Genomic DNA, 22,688 nt, shown 5'->3' with positions numbered 1-22,688 from the left:
AGTGCGCAGGCTTCTCATTGCGGTGGCTTCTCATTGCGGAGCATGGGCTCTAGGTGCATGGGCTTCAGTAGTTGCGGCACATGGGCTCAGTAGTTGTGGCTCACGGGCTCTAGAGCACAGGCTCAGTAGTTGTGGCACATGGCTTAGTTGCTCTGCGGCATGTGGAATCTTCCTGGACCAGGGATCGAACCCGTGTCCCCTGCATTGGCAGGCGGATTCTCAACCACTGCGCCACCAGGGAAGCCCCCACATCTCTCTTTTTAATTCTGCCTCTGTCCTTTGTGTTTTGAGGCACCATCTACTTGTCTCTAGGTTTGAATACATGAACGTTCCTTCCAATCTAAGCCCTTCGTGCTAACTACTTATGTAATCGTGAGTAAATCATTTAAGTGAGCCACTGCATTCTGTGCTAGTTAGGATAAGTGGTTCTAGGGCCACCACAGACAAACCCAGAATCTCAATAGTTTAACATAAAGGATGTTTATTTCAACTTCTCATAAAGCCCAATTTGGGTTGAATGACCCTCCTTCATCTTGCAACTACATCATCTGGAGAGTAAGAGAGGGATGAAGGCTCACTTCTACTAACAGGTCAATCAGTCAGTTACATGGCCTCAACCTAAATGCACATAAGGCTGGGAAATAAAAGGGAACCTAGCTTGTGGTTTTGTTGAGCACTAAAATGATGTGTAAAATGATCCCTTAAAACGGGTTGGCCAACGTTTTCTCTAAAGAACCAGAATATTTTAGGTGTTGTGGATAATATGGCCTGTGTCACAACTTCTCAAATCTATCATTGTAGTGTTGAGAGCAGTCATAGACAATAAGTGAATGAATGAACATAGTATTCCAATAAAACTTTATATTCATAAACAGGAAGCAGGCCAGATTTCGACCACAGGCCATAGTTTGCTGATCCCTTTCTTAGAGCATGACTAACATATAATGATTCTCATTTTTCATCATCTCAGATGCTCAGAGAACTTTGGGCAATGACTCCTCACTGCCTCAATGTTCCTGAAGCTGGCTAATGATAACCTATAGGCAGTTCTGAAGAAGCAAATAAGAATGAGGTCAGATGATCACTGATCAATGGTTTCTTCCCTTTAGAATTTCCATTAACCTGTCTCCCTTCCTCCAGATATGTTATTTGAAGCTATGATACAGTGAGATCATAGTACTCTGTTCAATGAAAGAAAGGGAAATATCATGTAGATTTGCATAACCGTATAGACTAAGAAGTCTATTCTGAGTCCCGATAGCATCCAAGCATATATCTTGTGTACTTCTGGTATAGGAGTGTATACATTTGTATTTCCCGCAAAAATAACCTTATCATTTAGCATCTACCCAATCGAGAAATCTATGAGTCACCCTAGACTCCTCCCTTAAAATCAACCTACACATCCAATCAGACGCCAACATCTAAAGAGCTATAACCACATTAGCATCTCCTAAAAACATCTGCTATCTCCAACACTGTTGCAGCTGCTTTACCTCGGGACCCCATTATGTCTTGGCTGGAATTCTGTAACATCCTCCTAATTAGTCTCCTTTCCTCAAATTCTGCCCTTACCTGTTCATTCTCTAAACTGCTAAAATGATTTTACTGAAATACAAGCCCAACTATGAAATCCTCTTGCTTAGAAATCATCCAGTGGTTCCTTAAAATATTCAGGTTAAAGACCAAACTCCTTAACATGGCATTAGAGCCCTTTATGATTTGTCCCCCTGCAACATGCAATATCTCACGGCTTGAACCCATCACTACCTTCTCATACTCTGCTCCACAGCCATACTGAACTGTTTGCAGTTTGCACTTTCCTTCTCCCCATCCTCTATTGTTTGCCTACCACCTCTGCTTCATCAAGAATCAACTCAGCCATCAATCACCTGCTTGTGGAAGCCTTTCCTAATCCCCTCTGTAAAGTAGAGGTTCACCTTTTATATTTTGTGTCCACTTATCATAACGCTTATCACTCTACTATACTATACTGACACATAATCCTTGGATTGCTTGTCTCTTCCCTCATGCACCATCCCTCCTCCCACTTCAAGTCTATAATCACCTGGAGAAGAGGGACAATGGCTTACTCATTTTATTCCTATCATACTGCTTACCAAGGTATCCACAATTTAGTATACATTCAGCAAATATGTGTAGAATGAATTAATGCAGAAGAATAGTTTGTTTGCTTTCATAATTGCATAACAAATTGCGCTTTTCATGCATTTAAAACGTTGGGTGGTCAAGGTTCAGAAACATGTATTTAAGACACATAAGTAAAGGAGTCATACATATCATATCAGTTGGCTTGATCCTTGTAATGTTTATGAGAAGGAACATTATATAAATTTGGTCTGTTGCCTTTATACAAAGTGAAACAAAAGCAAAACACAACACAATGAAACAAAACCACAATGATGGACATACCTGTGTTTCCATTGCAGCCAGTGTCATATTCCTTGCCTTTTAATTGCTGTTATATAGTCTAGTAGAAAGAACATTGAATATGAATTGAGATTCAGTACCCCCAAGGAGAGACATTTCATGAGAAACCAAGTCTGACATTGAACCCCAGTCTTTCATACTTCAAAAGCAACTGAGTCCTATGTGGGTACTAATTTGAATTTCATTACTGAGTTCATGTGTCTTAATAATAAATGACTTACCCTCTTGTGTAACAATATATATGCCTTTCAACCTCTCCCATAAAAATAGTGCAGTGGTGAAAGTATGAAGGATATTATGATAATCTGCACACCTTATATAAAAAAAACTGTAAAATACATTTCAATGTCATTGTCTATTTTAGATTATAGACTAAGTGATATGTACTTTTTTAAAAAAACATGATGAGCTGGAAGAGACAGGGTAACTTGAATATTCTGCAGGAAAATAATTGTGGAATTCAGTGATAAAATTAGCAAGTATTTTAGGGCAGTGAAAGTGTTAGTAAACCAAAAGTTTATTGTACTTTGGGGAAAGTAAAGTACAATAAACTCTATTACAAAGCGATTGTAGTTAATCTCTTATCAAGTATTACAAGAGATTGTTAATATTTCATTAATATGAATAAGAGGAATAAAAAGTAAGAAAACTTGGATTAATTCTTAGGAAATGTGCACAGTCCTGAGAGCCAAAAAGACTGCAGCTTTTCTGAAGGATGATGTTTGAAGCTCTGCTAAGCAGGAAAAAAAAAGTGAATATAATTAAAATTGTGGAAAAAAACCAGAAAACTGCTATAGGGAACAATCCATTACTGATAAAGGGTATAGATTATATCTGCTGTTACTCCATGATTTTGCCTTTTGTGTTTAAATTGACTTTTCTTGCTATTTGGGGATTAATTTAAATCCTTAAAAAAGAAAATCAAACTCCACTACAAATACCAAGTAGATTCTTAGATCCTGGAAAATGTTCTATACAACTTTACTTAACTCCAATGATAAAATTCCAGCATATGGTACTTGGGGACAATATCTAATGCCACCAATTCCTTGGACTATATAGAGAATTTAAAAAAATGGAACTGCCTTAATTATGTTTCAATGTTGTAAGGGCCTTTTATTATTAGATTCTATATCCTCAGAGTCTACAAATGCCAAGTCCTTAATAAGTATTCGTTGAATGAAAGGTGACTCAAAATTGCAACATTCTGAATTGATCATTAAGAGAAATTCTGCGCACTGTATTTTTGCAGTCTTCTGGGAAAATGTAACAAAAAGTCTAACTTATTTTATCAACTATGCCATGATATTTTTTCATTAAACAATTTTTTATTATTTAACTAATCGAGGGATTATTTAATGTCTCTCTGTAAAGCACAAGTATATTTTATATATAAAAAACAGCCAGTTTAACTGCAAAAAATCAGTTAGATTAAATTGATGGGGAGATTGGGCTGAAGATGAACATGATCATATTAATACTCTCATCATACTCATTTATTTTAGCCTAAACAACGAACATCTATTGTGTCTTCTCTGGATTTTCATCGAATGAATCACGGCCAAGAATATTTTGAAATCAACACATCTACAGGGTGTACAAGCTTTACTTCCAGCCTTCCTATTAGTCCACCCACCTCTTCTGTGGCAACCACAGAAGTCAAGAACGAGGGAACTGGCCATACAGGTAAAGTAGTTCGTTTATGCAGCTATATTTTTGAGCTTTTAAAACCAAAGCCCTTATGAGTTAGGGGACTTAAGAGGAATCTTCATATAAATCTCATTGTGTTTTTCGTTCACCTACATGTGTGGCAATGTAGAGGCTTACCATTTTTGTCAGAGTGTGGTATAATATTCTTTTTGAATACACTAATGGCCTTTCAGTAGTTAGATATTAAAGATAGTGATTTCATGCCAGGACTTTAATGGCACCACCCAAAATGTGTGGAGAAATGTAATCATCATCATATTTTCAGGTCTGACCTTTAAACAGAACCAAAATCTAACCTTTTAACAGTTGAAATGGTTTCGAATAGTATGTTACTATGGTTTCTTAATGGAATATGTCACCTCCATGTTACATCAAAAATTTTAGAATAGACTGATATTTAGAAATAATGTGGAAGGACAATGCTGAGTTGTTTTACATTGAAAAGTAAAACTTTTAATTTCACAAAATAAAATGTTTAAGGTGGGCATTTATCTGCTTTAAAAAGTAGCATTTCATTATCTTACACTTAGATGGTTTGTTATATATTCTATTTAAGCACCTGAATATAAAGGCATTAGCGCATGGTATATAATGAAAGAGAACAAGTTCCTGAGTCAGTTCTGTCACTGATTTGCTAGATATTTTCCATCAAATCACTTAACTTCTCTGATCTTTAATTTGCTCCTCTGAAAAGGGGAAATAATATCTACTCTTTGGGTAGTTGTAGTAATAAATGAGCTTATTTATGTGAAGCATTTTGGAAACTATGAAAATTAATATTCTTACTTAGTATTATCATTATTGTTTAATATTATTTTTTCTTCCTTAATATTATTTTGTTTGAGATCTATAGTAGTTTTAAGATAAGAAGAGCCTACTGTACATCTGTACTCATGCCAAGGTGGCTGACTTTTTCTTGACTTAAAAGTATAATCTAAATAAATGGGTAAATCTACTGTTTATTTTATAAATGATTGCATGCACAAAAAATTAATCTTTATAAAAATGTCAAGTGTTAATAGAACAAAGACTAATACATAACAACCTCACAAACGAATTGTATGCTGCAAAACACTTTGAATAAGTGACCCAATGAATTTATTATAACAGCCATTTCAAAAGTAGCCTGAATTATAATTAAAGCTTCCTACTTGTTAGGCAACATATTATGTAATCTAAGTATCACTTAAGAATCATCAGAAAAAGGTGGGTAAAGGGGGAGACCTTTGGAGGTAGACAGACTTGGATGATATGAATGGGTTAGCATTTAACTAGAAACATCACCTTAGTATTAATATGTAGCAGGTAGATTTGAGTTGAGATGAGATTGGAAGTAGGGAGGTAGGGAGAAGCAATGGAAAATATAAATGGATTTGAGAGATACAAGGAAAGAGTAATCAACAGGTCATGGCAACTGATCAAAGGTGTGATGGTGAGGAAGAAAAGTTCAAGGAAAGCTCTAAAGTTTCTTGCTTAAGCAGATGAGTCAAATCTGACTGCCATTCTTTGAAATATGGAATATTTTTAAATGAGAAGGAAGAGAGGGATGGGTCATGTAGGACCTAACATAGGCCATTTTAAGAACTTTGGCTTTTACTCAGAGTGAAATGGAGAGTCATTTCAGGTCTTTCAGGAAAGTGACATGATGTAACTTCTATTTTATGAAAATTACTTCAAATCTTGTGTTGAGAATGGACTGGAGAAGGAGGATACGTGTGAAAGCAGGAAGGCCAGTAGGAGGTTATTGTAGCATTGCATTAAGATGAGAGAAGAAGTCAGCTCAGGTCAAAGGCAGAGCAGTGGAGGTAGAGAGAAATTGAGGGATGTTGGATGTATCTTTTAAGATTGGGCCTATAGGATTTCATGATAGAGTAGATGTAGTGCATGAGAGAAAGAGAAGAATTAAGGAAAACTGCAAGATTTTTGTCCTAAACAATTGTAAAAATCGTTTTTACTGTCATCTAACATGAGACAGGTCCTGGGAAGGGCAGATTTTGTGAACAGGGAGAAATACCAGTTCATTTTTTTAAATTGAAGTATAGTTGATTTACAGTGTTGTGTTAATTTCTGCTGTATAGCAAAGTGATTCATTCTTTTCCATTATGGTTTATCATAGGATATTGAATATAGTTCTCTGTGGTATACAGTAGGACCTTGTTGTTTATCAATTCTATATATAATAGCTTACATCTACTAAAATTAACCTCCCACCCCATCCCTCCCCCCCCAAACCCCCTCCCCCTTGGCAGTCACAAGTCTGTTTTCTATGTCCGTGAGTCTGTTTGTGTTTCATAGATAGGTTCATTTGTGTCATATTTTATATTCCACATATAAATGATATCATATGGTATTTGTCTTTCTCTCTGACTTACTTCACTTAGTATGATCATCTCTATTTGCATCCATGTTCCTGCAAATGGCATTATTTTGTTCTTTTTTATGGCTGAATAGTATTCTGTTGTATATAAGTACCACATCTTCTTTATCCATTCATCTGTTGATGAACATTTTGGTTTTATCCATGTCTTGGCTATTGTGAATAGTGCTGCTATGAACATAGGGGTGCATGTATCTTTTTGAATTAGAGTTTTGTCTGGATGTATGCCCAGGAATGGGATTGTTGGATCATATGGTAACTATTTTTTGTTTTCTGAGGAACCTCCATATAGTTCTCCATAGTGGCTATACCAACTTGGATTCCCCACCAACAGTGTAGGTGGGAATGAACTCCTTTTCTACCAGGAGTTCATTTTAAGTTTGAGATACCTGTTAGATATCTGAATAGCTGTGTCAAGTAGGCAGCTGAAGTTTCAGTCTGAAGACAAAAAATGTGAACATTATCATTACATAGATGATATGGAGTAAGTGTAGATAGAGGACTGAAACCTGAGCTTGATGAAAGAGGTGATAAAAGGCGACAACAGCAAAGGAGTGTGAGAAGGAACAAGGTAGGAGGACATCTTCTGGTGAGTGCTGTGTTACGAATTTAGATGAAGAAAGTTACTAAGAAGGAGGGAATGGGAGGGGACATTCAAGGTGGCAGAGGAGTAAGACGTGGAGATCACCTTCCTCCCCACAAATACATCAAAAATACATCTACATGTGGAACAACACCTACAGAACACCTACTGAAGCCTGGCAGAAGACCTCAGACTTCCCAAAAGGCAAGAAACTCCCCACATACATGGGTAGGGCAAAAGAAAAAAGGAAAAACAGAGACAAAAGAATAGGGATGGACCTGCACCTCTGGAAGGGAGCTGTGAAGGCACAAAAGTTTCCACACACTAGGAAGCTCCTTCTCTGGTGGAAACAGGGAGTGGGATGGGGGGAATCTTTGGAGCCATGGAGGAGAAAACAGCAACAAGGGTGAAGAAGGCAAAGCGGAGAGATTCCCAAACAGAGGATTGGTGCCGACCAGCACTCACCAGCCTGAGAGGCTTGTCTGTTCACCTGCTGGGACGGGTGGGGGCTGGGAGCTGAGGCTCGGGCTTCAGAGGTCAGATCCTAGGGAGAGGACTGGGGTTGGCTGCATGAACACAGCCTGAAAGGAGCTAGTGCACCACAGCTAGCGGGAGGCAGTCTGGGAAAAACTTGTAACTTCCTAAGAGTCAGGAGACTATTGTTTTGGGGTGTGTGAGAAGAGGAGATTCAAGCCATCACCTAAACGAGCTCCAGAGACAGGCACGAGCCACGGCTATCAGCGCGGACACCAGGCACAGGCATGAAACGCTAACGCTGCTGCTGCATCCACCAAGAATCCTGTGTGGAAGCACAGGTCACTATCCACACCTCCCCTCCCAGGAGCCTGTGCAGCCCATCACTGCCAGGGTCCCGTGATCCAGGGACAACTTCCCTGGGAGAACACACGGTGTGCCTCAGGCTGTTGCAACGTCACACTGGCCTCTGCTGCCACAGGCTTGACCTGCATTCCATACCCCTCCCTCCCCCTGGCCTCACTGAACCAGAGCCCCCTAATCAGCTGCTACTTTAACCCCTTCCTGTCTGGGTGGGGAACAGACGCCCTCAGGCGACATACATGCAGAGGTGAGGCCAAATCCAAAGCTGAAACCCAGGAGGTGGGTGAACAAAGAAGGGAAAGGAAAATCTCTCCCAGCAGCCTCAGGAGCAGCGGATTAAATCTCCACAATCAACTTGATGTACCCTGCACCTGTGGAATACCTGAATAGACAACGAATCATCCCAAAACTGAGGTAGTGGACTTTGGGAGCAACTGTAGACTTGGGGTTTGCTTTCTACGGCTAATTTGTTTCTAGTTTTGTGTTTATCTTAGTTTAGTATTTAGAGTTTATTATCATTGGTAGGTTTGTTTATTGATTTGGTTGCTCTCTTCCTTTTTATTTTATTTTATTTTTTTGCGGTACACAGCCCTCTCACTGTTGTGGCCTCTCCCGTTGCGGAGCACAGGCTCCTGACGCGCAGGCTCAGCGGCCATGGCTCACGGGCCCAGCCACTCCGTGACATGTGGGATCTTCCTGGACTGGGGCACGAACTGATATCCCCTGCAGTGGCAGGCGGACTCTGAACCACTGCGCCACCAGGGAAGCCCTATTTTTTATATATTTATATTTTTTCCATTTTCTCTTTTGTGAGTGTGTATATGTATGCTTCTTTGTGTGATTTTGTCTGTATAGCTTTGCTTTACCATTTGTCCTAGGGTTCTGTCTGTCCGGTTTTTTTTTGTGTGTGTGTATGTAGCTTTTAATGCCTGTTATCATTGGTAGCTTTGTTTTTTGGTTTGGTTGCTCTCTTCTTTCTTTGCTTCCTTTTTTAAATTTTTTATTTTTAATAATTTTTTTATTTTAATGAACTTATTTTATTTTATTTCATTTTCTTTCTTTCTCCCTTCCTTCCTCCCTCCCTTCCTCACTCCCTCCCTCTCTCTCTCTCTCTCTTTCTCTCTCCTTCTTTCTTTCTTTCTTTCATTTTTTTTTCCTCCCTTTTCTTCTGAGCTGTCTGGCTGACGGGGTCTTGGTGCTCCGGCTGGGTATCAGTCCTGAGCCTCTAAGGTGGGAAAGCCAAGTTCAGGACACTGGTCCACCAGAGACCACCTGGCTCCACATAATACCAAATGGCAAAAGTTCTCCCAGAGATCTCCATCTCAATACTAACACCCAGATCCACTCAACGACCAGCAACATACAGTGCTGGACACCCTGTGCAAATCAACTAGCAAGACAGGAACTCAACCCCACCCATTAGCAGAGAGGCTGCCTAAAATCATAGGAAGTTCACAGACATCCGAAAATACACCACCGGATGCGGTCCTGCCCACCAGAAAGATGAGATCCAGCCTCATCCACCAGAATACAGGCACCAGTACCCTCTACCCTCTACCAGGAAGCCTACACAACCCACTGAACCAACCCTACCCACTGGGGGCAGACACCAAAAACAATGGAAACTACGAACCTGCAGCCTGCGAAAAGGAGACGCCAAACACAGTAAGTGAAGCAAAATGAGAAGACAAAGACACACACAGCAGATGAAGGAGCAAGGCAACAACCACCAGACCAAAAAAATGAAGAGGAAATAGGCAGTTTACCTGGAAAAGAATTCAGAATAATGATAGTTAAGATGATCCAAAATCTTGGAAATAGAATGGAGAAAATACAAGAAATGTTTAACAAGGGCCTAGAAGAACTAAAGAGCAAACAAACAATGATAAACAACACAATAAATGAAATTAAAAATTCTCTAGAAGGAATCAATAGCAGAATAACTGAGGCAGAAGAACAGATAAATGACCTGGAAGATAAAATAGTGGAAATAACTACCACAGAGCACAATAAAGAGAAAAGAATGAAAAGAATTGAGGACAATCTCAGAGACCTCTGAGAAAACATTAAACGCCCCAACATTTGAATTATAGGGGTTCCAGAAAAAGAAGAGAAAAAGAAAAGGACTGAGAAAATATTTGAAGAGATTAGAGTTGAAAACTTCCCTAATGTGGGAAAGGAAACAGTCAATCAAGTCCAGGAAGCACAGCAAGTCCCATACAGGATAAATCCAAAGAGAAACACACCAAGACACATATTAATCAAACTATCAAAAATTAAATACAAAGAAAAAATATTAAAAGCAGCAAGGAAAAATAAACAAATAACATACAATGGAATCCCCATAAGGTTAACAGCTGATCTTTCAGCAGAAACTCTGCAAGCCAGAAGGGAGTGGCAGGACATATTTAAAGTGAGGAAAGGGAAAGACCTACAACCAAGATCACTCTTCCCAGCAAGGATCTCATTCAGATTCGATGGAGACATTAAAAGCTTTACAGACAAGCAAAAGCTAAGAGAATTCAGCACCACCAAACCAGCTTTACAACAAATGCTAAAGGAACATCTCTAGGCAGGAAACACAAGAGAAGGAAGTGACCTACAATAACAAACCCAAAACAGTTAAGAAAATGGTAATAGGAACATACATATCGATAATTACCTTAAATGTAAATGGATTAAATGCTCCAACCAGAAGACACGGACTGGATGAATGGATACCAAAACAGGACCTGTATACATGCTGTCTATAAGAGACCCACTTCAGACCTAGGGACACACACAGACTGAAAGTGAGGGGATGGAAAAAGATATTCCATGCAAATGAAAATCAAAAGAAAGCGGGAGTAGCAATTCTCATATCAGACAAAATAGACTTTAAAATAAAGATTATAACAAGAGGCAAAGGAGGACACTACATAATGATCAAGGGATCAATCCAAGAAGAAGATATAACAATTGTAAATATTTATGCACCCAACATAGGAGCACCTCAATACATAAGGCAAATGCTAACAGCCATAAAAGGGGAAATCGACAGTAACACAGACATAGTAGGGGATTTTAACACCCCACTTTCACCAATGGACAGATCATTCAAAATGAAAATAAATAAGGAAATACAAACTTTTATGATACATTACACAAGATGGACTTAATTAATATTTATAGGACATTCCATCTGAAAACAAGAGAATACACTTTCTTCTCAAGTGCTCATGGAGCATTCTCCAGGATAGATCATATCTTGGGTCGCAAATCAAGCCTTGGTAAATTTAAGAAAATTGAAATCGTATCAAGTATCTTTTCTAACCACAATGCTATGAGACTAGATGTCAATTACAGGGAAAAAATCTGTAAAAAATACAAACACATGGAGGCTAAACAATACACTGCTAAATAACCAAGAGATCACTGAAGAAATCAAAGAGGAAATCAAAAATACCTAGAAACAAATGACAGTGAAAACACGATGACCCAAAACTTATGGAATGCAGCAAAAGCAGTCCTAAGACGGAAGTTTATAGCAATACAGTCCTACCCCAAGAAACAAGAAGCATCTTAAACAAGCAACCTAACCTTATAACTACAGCAATTGGAAAAAGAAGAACAAGAAAACCCAAAGTTAACAGAAGGAAAGAAATCATAAAGGTCAAATCAGAAATAAAAGAAGAAGAAATGAAGGAAACGATCACAAAGATCAATAAAACTAAAAGCTGTTTTTTTGAGAAGATAAACAAAACTGATAAACCATTAGCCAGGCTCATCAAGAAAAAAAGGGAGAAGACTCTAATCAGTAAAATTAGAAATGAAAAAGGAGAAGTAACAACTGACACTGCAGAAATACAAAGGATCATGAGAGATTACTATAAGCTACTATATGCCAATAAATTGGACAACCTGGAAGAAATGGACAAATTATTAGAAAAGCACAACCTTCCGAGACTGAACCAGGAAGAAATAGAAAATATAAACAGACCAATCACAAGGACTGAAATTGAAAGTGTGATTAAAAATCTTCCAACAAACAAAAGCCCAGGAACAGATGACTTCACAGGCGAATTCTATCAAAAACTTACAGAAGAGCTAACACCTATCCTTCTCAGATTCTTCCAAAATATAACAGGTGGATGAATGCTCTCAAACACGTTCTACGAGGCTACCATCACCCTGATACCAAAACGAGACAAAGATGTCACAGAAAAGAAAAGTAGAGGCCAATATCACTGATGAACATAGATGCAAAAAACCTCAACAAAATACTAACAAACAGAATCCAACAGCACATTAAAAGGATCATACACCATGATCAAGTGGGGTTTATCCCAGGAATGCAAGGATTCTTCAGTATACGCAAATCAATCAATGTGATACACCATATTAGCAAAATGAAGAATAAAAACCATATGATCATCTCAATAGATGCAGAAAAAGCTTTTGACAAAATTCAACACCGATTTATGATAAAAAGCCTCCGGAAAGTAGACATACAGGGAACTTACCTCGACATAATAAAGGCCATATATGACAAACCCACAACCAACATCGTTCTCAATGGTGAAAAACTGAAACCATTTCCACTATCAGGAAGAAGACAAGGTTGCCCACTCTCTCCACTATTATTCAACATAGTTTTGGAAATTTTAGCCACAGCAATCAGAGAAGAAAAAGAAATAAAAGGAATCCAAATCGGAAAAGAAGACGTAAAGCTGTCACTGTTTGCAGATGACATGATACTATGCATAAAGAATCCTAAAGATGCTACCAGAAAGCTACTAGAGCCAATCAATGAATTTGGTAAAGTAGCAGGATACAAAGTTAATGCACAGAACTCTCTTGCATTCCTATACACTAACGATGAAATATCTGAAAGAGAAATTAAGGGAACACTCCCCTTTACCACTGCAACAAAAAGAATAAACTGCTTAGGAAGAAACCTACCTCAACGGACAAAAGACCTGTATGTAGAAAACTATAAGACACTGAAGAAAGAAATTAAAGATGATAGATGGAGAGATATACCATGTTCTCGGATTGGAAGAATCAACATTGTGAAAATGACTCTACTACCCAAAGCAATCTACAGATTCAATGCAATCCCTATCAAACTACCAATGGCATATTTCACAGAACTAGAACAAAATATTTCAGAATTTGTATGGAAACCCAAAGACCCCAAATAGCCAAAGCAATCTTGAGAAAAAAAAAACGGAGCTGGAGGAATCAGGTCCCTGACTTCAGACTGCATTACAAAGCTACAGTAATCAAGACAGTATGGTACTGACACAAAAAGAGAAATATTGATCAATGGAACAGGATAGAAAGCCCAGAGATAAACCCACGCACATATGGTCACCTTATCTTTGATAAGGAGCAAGAATATACAATGGAGAAAGACAGCCTCTTCAATAAGTGGTGCTGGGAAAGCTGGACAACTACATGTAAAATAATGAAGTTAGAACACTTCATAACACCATACACAAAAATAACTCAAAATGGATTAAAGACCTAAATTTAAGGCCAGACACTATAAAACTCTTAGTGGAAAACATAGGTAGAACACTCTATGACATAAATCACAGCAAGATCCTTTTTGACCCACTTCCTAGAGAAATGCAAGTAAAAACAAAAATAAGCAGATGGGACCTAATGAAACTTAAAAGCTTTTGCTCAGCAAAGGAAACCATAAACAAGACGAAAAGACAACCCTCAAAATGGGAGAAAATACTTGCAAATGAAGCAACGGACAAAGGATTAATCTCCAAAATATACAAGCAGCTCATGCAGCTCAATATCCAAAAAACAAACAGCTGAATCCAAAATGAGCAGAAGACCTAAATAGACATTTCTCCAAAGAGGATATACAGATTGCCAACAAACACATGAAAGGATCCTCCACACCACTAATCATTGGAGAAATGCAAATCAAAACAACAATCAGGTATCGTCTCACACCAGTCAGAATGGCCGTCATCAAAAAATCTATAAACAATAAATGCTGGAGAGGGTGTGGAGAAAAGGGAACCCTCTCGCCTTGGTTGTGGAAATGTAAATTGATAACAGCCACAATGGAGAACACTATGGAGGTTCCTTATAAAACTAAAAATAGAACTACCATACGACCCAGCAATCTCATTACTGCGCATATACCCTGAGTAAACCATAGGTCAAAAAGAGTCATGTACCACAATGTTCATTGCAGCTCTATTTACAATAGCCAGGACATGGAAGCAACCTGAGTGTCCATCAGCAAATGAATGGGTGAAGAAGATGTGTCACATATATGCACTGGAATATTACTCAGCCATAAAAAGAAATGAAATTGAGTTGTTTGTATTGATGTGGGTGGACCTAGAGACTGTTATACGGAGTGAAGTAAGTCAGAAAGAGAAAACAAATTCCGTATGCTAACACATATATAAGGAATCTAAAAAAAAAAAAAAAAAAAAGGTTCTGATGAACCTAGGGGCAGGACAGGAAGAAAGATGCAGACATAGAGAATGGACTTGAGGACGTGGGGAGGGGGAAGGGTAAGCTGGGACAAAAGTAAGAGAGTGGCATGGACATATATACACTACCAAATGTAAAATACGTAGCTAGTGGGAAGCAGCCCCATAGCACAGGGAGATCAGCTCGGTGCTTTGTGTCCATCTATAGGTGTGGGATAGGGCCGGTGGGAGGGAGATGCAAGAGGGAGGAGATATGGGCATATATGTATATGTATAGCTGATTCACTTTGTTATAAAGCAGAAACTAACACACCATTTTAAAGTAATTATACTCTAATAAAGATGTTAAAAAAATAAAAGGAGGGAATGATCAACTCTGTCAAATGTAGCTGATAAGTTGAGTAGGATTAGCACTAAGTTAGAATTGACTAGTGGGTTTAACAATGTGGAGGTCACTGCTGGCCTTGACAGGAGCAATTTTGTTGGAATTAATGGGGCAAAAGCCCAACATAATGCGTTTAGGAAAGAATGGGAGGAGAGAACTTAGTGCAAATATAAACTACCTTTTTAAGGAGTCTCTTCAAAGGAGAAATTTAAAAAATTAAAATAAATTTTTAAGAAAAAGGAGAAATAAGATGAAAGAGGAGAAAAAGAGGTTGGGTTCTTTTAACCAAGAGAAGAGATGGTCTTTAGATAGGAGCATGGGGAATGATGTGTCTGGAAACACAGGATGTTTCCAACATGGGTGCAAATGCTGGAAAAGGATTCATTTGGTAAGAGTCTGTGGAAGATCTTTTCTGATAGTTTACATGTTCTTTATGAAGTATAAAGCAGCAACATCAGTTGAGAATGAAGATGGAGGAGGAGATGTGGAGGTTGAGGAGAGAGAAGAGGGGATAAAGGAGTTGTTCAAGGAGAAAGAGAGAGTGAATGGACAAGTGGGGTATGGTATGATTGCCTGGCAGCATTAGGGGCCCATTTAAAGTTCAGGTTGAACTTAACGTTAGATTTGCCAATGTGGTTCTATCTTTTTCTGCAGCCTAGTTCAGATTGAAGGGCACACATGCAGAGCATTTGGGAGAGTTGAATTTTACATAGGTTGTGGTTTTGCCCATTGAGTATTTTGAAGTGATTGAAGGACTAGGAAATATGAATACGATGAGAATAATGTTTGACCATAGAATTTAAGATGGGGAAGTAGAAGAAAGAAGACAAGGGAGCAAGTAACAGTGAAAAATCCATAGGATAATTGGATTGGAGATTCCAGTGAGGTCAAAGGATTGCTGGAGTCAAGGTACCAAAGAAGTGGGCTGGGATGATAGGAGATGGATTCAGAGAGTGGGATCCACATGAAACCAGGAATAGTTTTAATTATTAGCAATCACAGCCTTAAAACCATGGGAATAAACAGCTGAATTAGCCTCTCCCCGCACAGAATAGCCTTAAATACTGTAGTTAAGTCAGTACATTTTTTAGAAGAAATATTTGATATAAAGAACTGTATTTCTACATTGATCTCTGTTCATCTTATTTAAATAAATATTTCCATTTATTTAACAAATTGTGATATAGATGAACTTTACCTGAGTTTACCTCTCCTATACTTTGTCTCACTTTTCCTTGAAGTGCCAAGACCTCTCAGGTTGTTCCCTGGCTGCCAAGGGCCCCCTGAGAGTGGTGTTCCATTCAAGATCACTCCTCCAGGGAGCTCTGGGCTCTTGAGCACCATGCATCTTCTTGTATAAAACTTTTTAATGACTGAGAGTCCATCTGATAAGGTACTTCAATCTCTTGGGAACCCCTAATTGTTGCCAAAGTGTTCTCTTCCCTCAAGTAACAGTTTTTTTAAAAACAGAGGTAGTAAGAAGTGGTGGAAATTTGGTTCTATTTTAAAGGTACAGCCAACATATTTTTTGGATGGATTTGATGTAGGGTATGAGAAAATGAAAGTGACCGAAGGTATGACTCAAGGATTTTTGGCTCTCTTGACCTTTGGAGGATGGATTTGGTATTATGATGAGGAAGCTTAGTTATGGATATGAAACGCCATTGAATATACAAGTAGGTAAGCTGAGTACATAGTTAATACAGTGGTTTTTCAGTGGGGTAAGACAGAGAGGGAGGAAACTATGTGATAATTTTATGTTTATCAAAAGTAAAGGGTATCAGTCACAAAAGATTGAGAAACAGTGCCTTAGCCCACAGTGAATGACCTATGAGTGCCGAGTTCCTCAATGAAATTGTCATGGACAGGTGTGTTATGAATTACGGGGAGAAAAGAAGCTGAGACTCACCAGTAATAAAACATGCTTCCTCTTTATGGAAGGTTGTTTCCAGAAAGCTCTGTGTAGATGAAGAATTTTGTGGGCTGGCACCTTTGAGCCTCTGCTAAGGAAGTTAACTACCCTGGGTAACTAATTATCTCCAGTTTTGTTAGTAGTTTCAAACCATCACCTTTTGCTGGAGAAAACTGATGGGAGGGAGGAAATGTAAAAAGAGTGAAGTGGAAAAGTGTTTCTTTCCAAATGAGAGAAATAGCGAAAACAAAAGCTTTTAAGTGCACAGCAGCATAAGATGCTCTTCTGCAAGGGAGAAGAAACATTTGAGGAGAACTAAAATTAGAATGGAGAAGGTGGCATAGACCTTTCATGCTGCTCAGGGATTGCCAGAGAGGCAAACGAAGGCCTTCCTTTTAATTAGCTCACATGGACTGGAAATAGACCTCCTGAAGCTGAGATAATGTTATTCCAGCAGCCACTGGACACAGGCAGCTGAGGAAATCTTTGGCCTCCAGCCAACATGATGGCCAAAGCTGGGCTGCTGAGATGATCTTTGAGCTCCAAGCTGAGATCCAGGATGGGCTGATATGGAGGAAAGATTAAGAGTTAGTGAGAATAATGGGTACTTACATCTTCAAGGTTTATTTCCTTAAAAATGTGCATTAAACAAATAATCTGAATTATTGATAGTTAAATTCAGTGCTTTAAGTAGACCAGGATTTTAGGTAGCCAAAAGAAAAACCACATATGTGTAATAATAAAATATATTCTTAGTTCTTGATAATTCATGAAATGCCTCTCCTATGCTTTCCTTTTTCCTGTTTCCCATCTAATATCACATGACTTTTCTCCAGTGCCTTTCTGTGCACACTGCACATCTCACTGAAGGCAGATATAGGTTAGTAGATGCTTGACAAAGAAAGAAAATGTTGACTTTTCCAATACTTAAAAATATGAAAATATATAGTTAGCTGTTGGAGTAATGTGGTTTAGTTAGTGCATACAATCAGGTGAGAATTTGTTATTCTGAGTGAAAGTAGTTGAAATAAGACTATTGGTTTATTTGGGCAGCATTAAATAAATATATTCACTCAGTACATTGCATTATGAGAAAGTTCAGGGTGCTGAGAGAGTATCTAAGAGGGAGACTGATCTCATCTGGGGGTCTACAGAGCTTTGCCATGGGAGAGTCGGGCTCTGAGAGACAAAGAGAAATTAACTAGGCCAAGGTCAGGAGGGAAGATTACTCTTCAAGAAGGAATAGCATATTTTAAAAAATAGCCCTGTGGTAAAAATTAACATGAAACTACAGGTCCCAGAGAAAGGGGAGAAATGGCAGGAGTTGAGGCTTCAGAGAGAGTAAAAAGCCAGTGGTGCAGGGCCTTCCTTATAAGCTATTTTCTGGATTTTGATTTTTAACATAAAAGTTTAAGAGACCTAAGAGCAATGAGAAGGTGTTGATGGAGAGAAATGATCCAATTTGCCTTCTACTGTCTAGGTGGCTCCTGTTTTCTCTGTGAACCTGAAGCAAGGTCATCCTTGGAGATGTTTGAATTAGCTTTTGCTCAAATTCCTAACAAATGGCTAGTGTAAGTGGCCTGAGTGAAGCATAGGAGAAGGGATAGTAGGCTGTGGGTATCCTTTGTGGTATACCTATGTCCTACAGGTGATGAATTTAAGCCAAGATCATTCTGGCCAGGGCTAACTCTTAATGGCTGGCTCAGCTCAGCTCATCTCTCACTGGTAAGGTGGACCCTCTAAGTCTGTGTGTCTGCCATCTATCTACCCTAGACTCTGGGGAAGTTACATCTCTATTTGCCAAGCTGGCCCCATGGCAGCCCACTTGGCTCTCAGCCCAACTGCTTCTGAGTCCCCCCTTCTGGAGGCCACAGGAAACTTTGGGTCTCATTCATAATTTAGGAAAGTAAGCAGGGCTCAGAAAAATTTATCCTTAGGAACTCACTAGTCCATACTGTGTTGAACTACTAAGTTCTCTCAGATGTGGCCATGCTCGGAATCCAGATGGTGGGATTTGGAGTCCGGGTCCCTCTTTCCTTATAATACCTGTTTATTACACTGCAGCCTCTCCAGGCCAAGCCCAGAAAGCAAAGTTTGGACACACATGTAAAACTATTTCCTTATCCTCCCTGTCTCAATAGGCCTTTTCCATTTAAAAATTTCTCAGAGGCCAGTACATCCTTCCTCTTCTGAAGAAGGCTTCCCATTTGTTTGTACAGTAGTTCTTCAGACCTAACTCTGATTGACCTACCTTTGATTATTCTAAGTGGGAGTCTGACTTTTAAGTCTGTTGACTTACTAAACCACCTCCCCCTACCTGAGGGCATTAAGTCTCCAGTCTTAGACCTGGGAGAAGAGAGGTTTCCAATGGAACACAGTATAAGAATGGAAATATATCAGTATCTCCTTTGAGAAATGCTATCCCTGTTACCTTAGCCAGCACCACTAAATGAAAAATACATGAACATTACACATGCTTAATTAATGTAGCCTCAGAAATGCTTAATAAATGTGGACATTATTATTATTTGTATTGCTGTTATTACAGTCTAGGCAGTAAGTATAGCCTAGACTCTGAGAATTCAGTACAAACAAAGAGCAGCCAGGTGGCAAGAGTCCAGGCAGGCAACCAGAATCTTAAATCCACAAAGTTGCTTGGAACAAGCAGGTCAGCCTGCTGACGAGCAGAGTTGGAATTTTTGTTTATTCTATGCCCCAGTTTTATATGTCCTGGGGTGGGAGGGCAGGGAAAGCTAGAAGTTGTGTCACTGCTAGGGAGAGTCAGACTTCTACAAGTGCTCATTCATCCAACATTACAGCAGAGGTAAGAAAGCAAGTGTTCCAGAAAGTTTTTGTGTTGAAAGTCTTTTTTTAACAATTTAATTTTTATTAACTCAGTCTTCTCTTGCTTTACCTTCTGTTAATTCATGTGAAAATATAACTTCTTTGTTAGCTAGAATTTTCTTTGTGATTCAAATTCAGTGCTGCATATATCTGCTCTCTAATTTTCTTGTCTACTTTAGTTTGCTGATAGTTTTATATCTCTTGAAAAACTCTCCTTGCTATCAGTTATATTTGTGTGATACTTGTATGATCATTGCAGCTAAAAGTAAAATGGTAGGAGAAAAGCTGGTAGTAACTTTTTTTTTAATAGAGGGGAAAGCCTTGGTACTTCCAGGTCATGCTATGAAGAAATCCCCTCTCTACCCCCTGTTAAAAAGTTTCCAAACTGCTAAACTTTTTTCTCTATTCCCATCTTTATCTCTACAGTCTACTTTTGGGAGAACATTTTCCCCTTTTTTCTCTGCACCTGTCTATGTTGACTGGTGCCCTGTGTGTCTATGTGGGCCCCAGCCCTTTAAACGCAGACTTCTCTCATGTGTCTTGCCATAGTGAGCCAGCCCATGGCAGAACTTTTTCCAGATGTTCTCCTAGGTGACTTCCTACCTACTTAATAGACCAAATTTTTCCTGCCTTCCTGGTTCTAGGCTGTAGTGATCTCACCTCTTCTACCTGACTCTTGGCATCTGTGATAGGCAGAATTCTAAGATGGCCCCATGGTTCTCATCTCCTCCTCCCTGTATCCATACATTATTGTGATGCCCCTCCCTTGAGTGTGTGTGGGACCTGCAACTTGCTACTTGCCAATGGCAAAGATGATGAGGTATCACTTTCATAGTTACAGTATGTTTTATGGCAAAGGTGAAGGGATTTTAAAGATGAAATTAAGGTCGCTCATCATTTTGAGTTACTCAAAAGGGATTTTATCTTTGGTGGGCTTGAACTAATCAGGTGTTCCCTTTAAGAGGGGGTCTAGAGGTTAGCAACTTATAAGCAGCAGACTCTCTCTCTCTGTCTCCACGGCTGGCTTTGGAGAAGTAAATCACTGTGAGTACTGCAGCTGCACCCTGAGCCTCAGATAAGATCACAGCCCTGGCCAACACCTGGATTGTAGCCTGGTGAGGCCCTGTGCAGAGGACCCAGCTAAGCCTTGCCCAGACTCCTGATTCATGTAAACTGTGAGATAATAGATGTATGTTGCTGTAAGCCACTGTTTGTTGTTATTCATTATGCAGAGATAGAAAATGAATGCAATGTCCAATGATCCCTTGATTTGGAGCAAGAAAGACTCTTTCTCCATCTGCCTTATCTCAAGAAACCTCCCCTGATCAGCACTAGTCCCTTGCTCTCAGTGTGGTTTGAGACATGATTGAAAGTGAAGAATTGGAAAATTGTCTCCTTTATCCTACATCCCGAAGCCCAGCTCAATTAATGCATGTAGGCATTATCTATCATACCATTTTTTTCCAAAATAATATTTTTTATTTTAATAGGCACTAAGTTGTAAAGCTAAAGTTCTAATAGTGAAATTTTAAGACAAAAGCCAGAGGGTGGGAGACTATATTAGGGATCATGCAGACCTGAGATCCCTAAATTATTGATGTTTCCCAACCAGGCCTCCTTCTCCAGGACTTGGCTTTTTCTCAAAGCTAGCAGAGTTAATTTTTTCAAGCATATACCTGATTACGCCACTCCACTGTTTAAGAACCTCTTATGGCTTGTCACTATCTATATCAGAATGTCCAAATGCCTTAGCTTGCCCAACAAGGTCCTTGATAATTTGGCTCTAACTTTTTATTTACCTCTACCCAAATATACCGTGTACTCCTAAGAACATTGTTCTTAGAGTTCATGATTCTTGATTCATAATGTACTGTTCTGTCAGCTTGGAATGCCTTCCCATCTAATCCACCTGGTAAACTTGTGTGGAATTTGGCTAAGAGTAACCACCTTTGTGAAGCCTTCTTTAATTCCAACAATTCTTTATTCCATGTGTCCCCTTAGCACTCTTCACATACCTCTACTATTAGATATTTTATACAGAAGTATTTGTTTACATGTCTGTGAGCTCCTTAAATGCAGGGACCATGTCTCAGATAAGGTGAATCCCCAGTGCTTCTCGTGGTGACTCACTTACAATAGATGCTCAATAAGTGGTAAATGATTGAATAATTGGATGAATATTTGCTTTGTTGGAATTCTACCACCTACTATGTGCCTATTTCGATCTATACAGTAAGGCCAGACTAGCTTTTCTCTTAACTACATTGCTTTCTTCTGAGCCATGGAGCCCACCTTTCATTGGTTACTTCATGAAAATGCCTCAGAGAGAAATGTCATTTTTAATGTAAATTTTTGTTACATAATTGATCTGATTTCACAGATGGAAAGATGGCAGTTATTTACATTGGGTGGCTATTCATTTTTCGTGGCTAATTATAAAGTAGTTGACCTGGCATCGTCAAAATCATTATTATCACTCTAGAAAGCAATGTATCTGATAATGTGCACTAATTTCTAATTTCCTTCCCCTTTTTATTCTAGTGGACCAATGTCTAAAGCTTAATTTTTAAAACAACAGTAAAAACTTTAGTGATCCCTGTTCTTTCACAAAGTCAAAGCAATATATAGTATGGCTTTTTTTTTCTTTCTCCAAACTGACTTTTTCTTTACCACTGCTTTTGTTAGTTTCTGCATTAGCCATGTGTGAGACTGAGAATATTGTATTAGGACCTAGAGCCTTGAAGAAAATGAGAACTTTCAACATATTAGTGGTGATCACAATCCAATATGCAAAATGACTATCAATGACAGAATTCTGACCTCTGGCAAACAGTTCACAGAATCTAGAGTGAGCTCTCATTTATGTGTGTGTGTGTGAATTTTCCATGGCGTAGTTCTTTTTACTTAGAAAAACTAGTAAAGTAGGAAGACAAGTATGCTACAAAGAAGCAACATTTATTCCACAGTCAATGATATAATTTTTATATTATCCACTGTTATAGATCTGAAACATGTCTATTGTATATCTGTGTTCTTTCAGTTAGCACAGATGTCTGTGTTCTCTTTATTAACTCAGATAATCAAGAGTGACTATGTAAAGCTAATAATAGATTTCAGATTTCCTTCTGGAAAGCACATAG

The 22,688-nt window shown here is 38.8% G+C and overlaps 1 protein-coding gene across 8 annotated transcripts in view; it reads left to right on the top strand.

Moving 5' to 3' along the window:
* ANKS1B (ankyrin repeat and sterile alpha motif domain containing 1B) overlaps nt 1-22,688 on the top strand; it is a gene marked incomplete at both ends in the record, with an annotated part of 1,147,860 nt that overhangs the window by 509,593 nt on the left and 615,579 nt on the right. For all 8 annotated transcript variants that reach the window (XM_079714776.1, XM_079714773.1, XM_079714775.1 and 5 more), the window contains one exon: nt 3,957-4,137. In XM_079714776.1, the coding sequence (XP_079570902.1) occupies nt 3,957-4,137 (181 nt within the window). The remainder of the gene's footprint in view (nt 1-3,956; nt 4,138-22,688) is intronic.

Source organism: Hyperoodon ampullatus (assembly GCF_949752795.1).
Source record: "Hyperoodon ampullatus genome assembly, chromosome: 11".
NCBI lineage: Eukaryota > Metazoa > Chordata > Mammalia > Artiodactyla > Ziphiidae > Hyperoodon > Hyperoodon ampullatus.
This window is presented reverse-complemented; position numbering and strand designations above follow the sequence as displayed.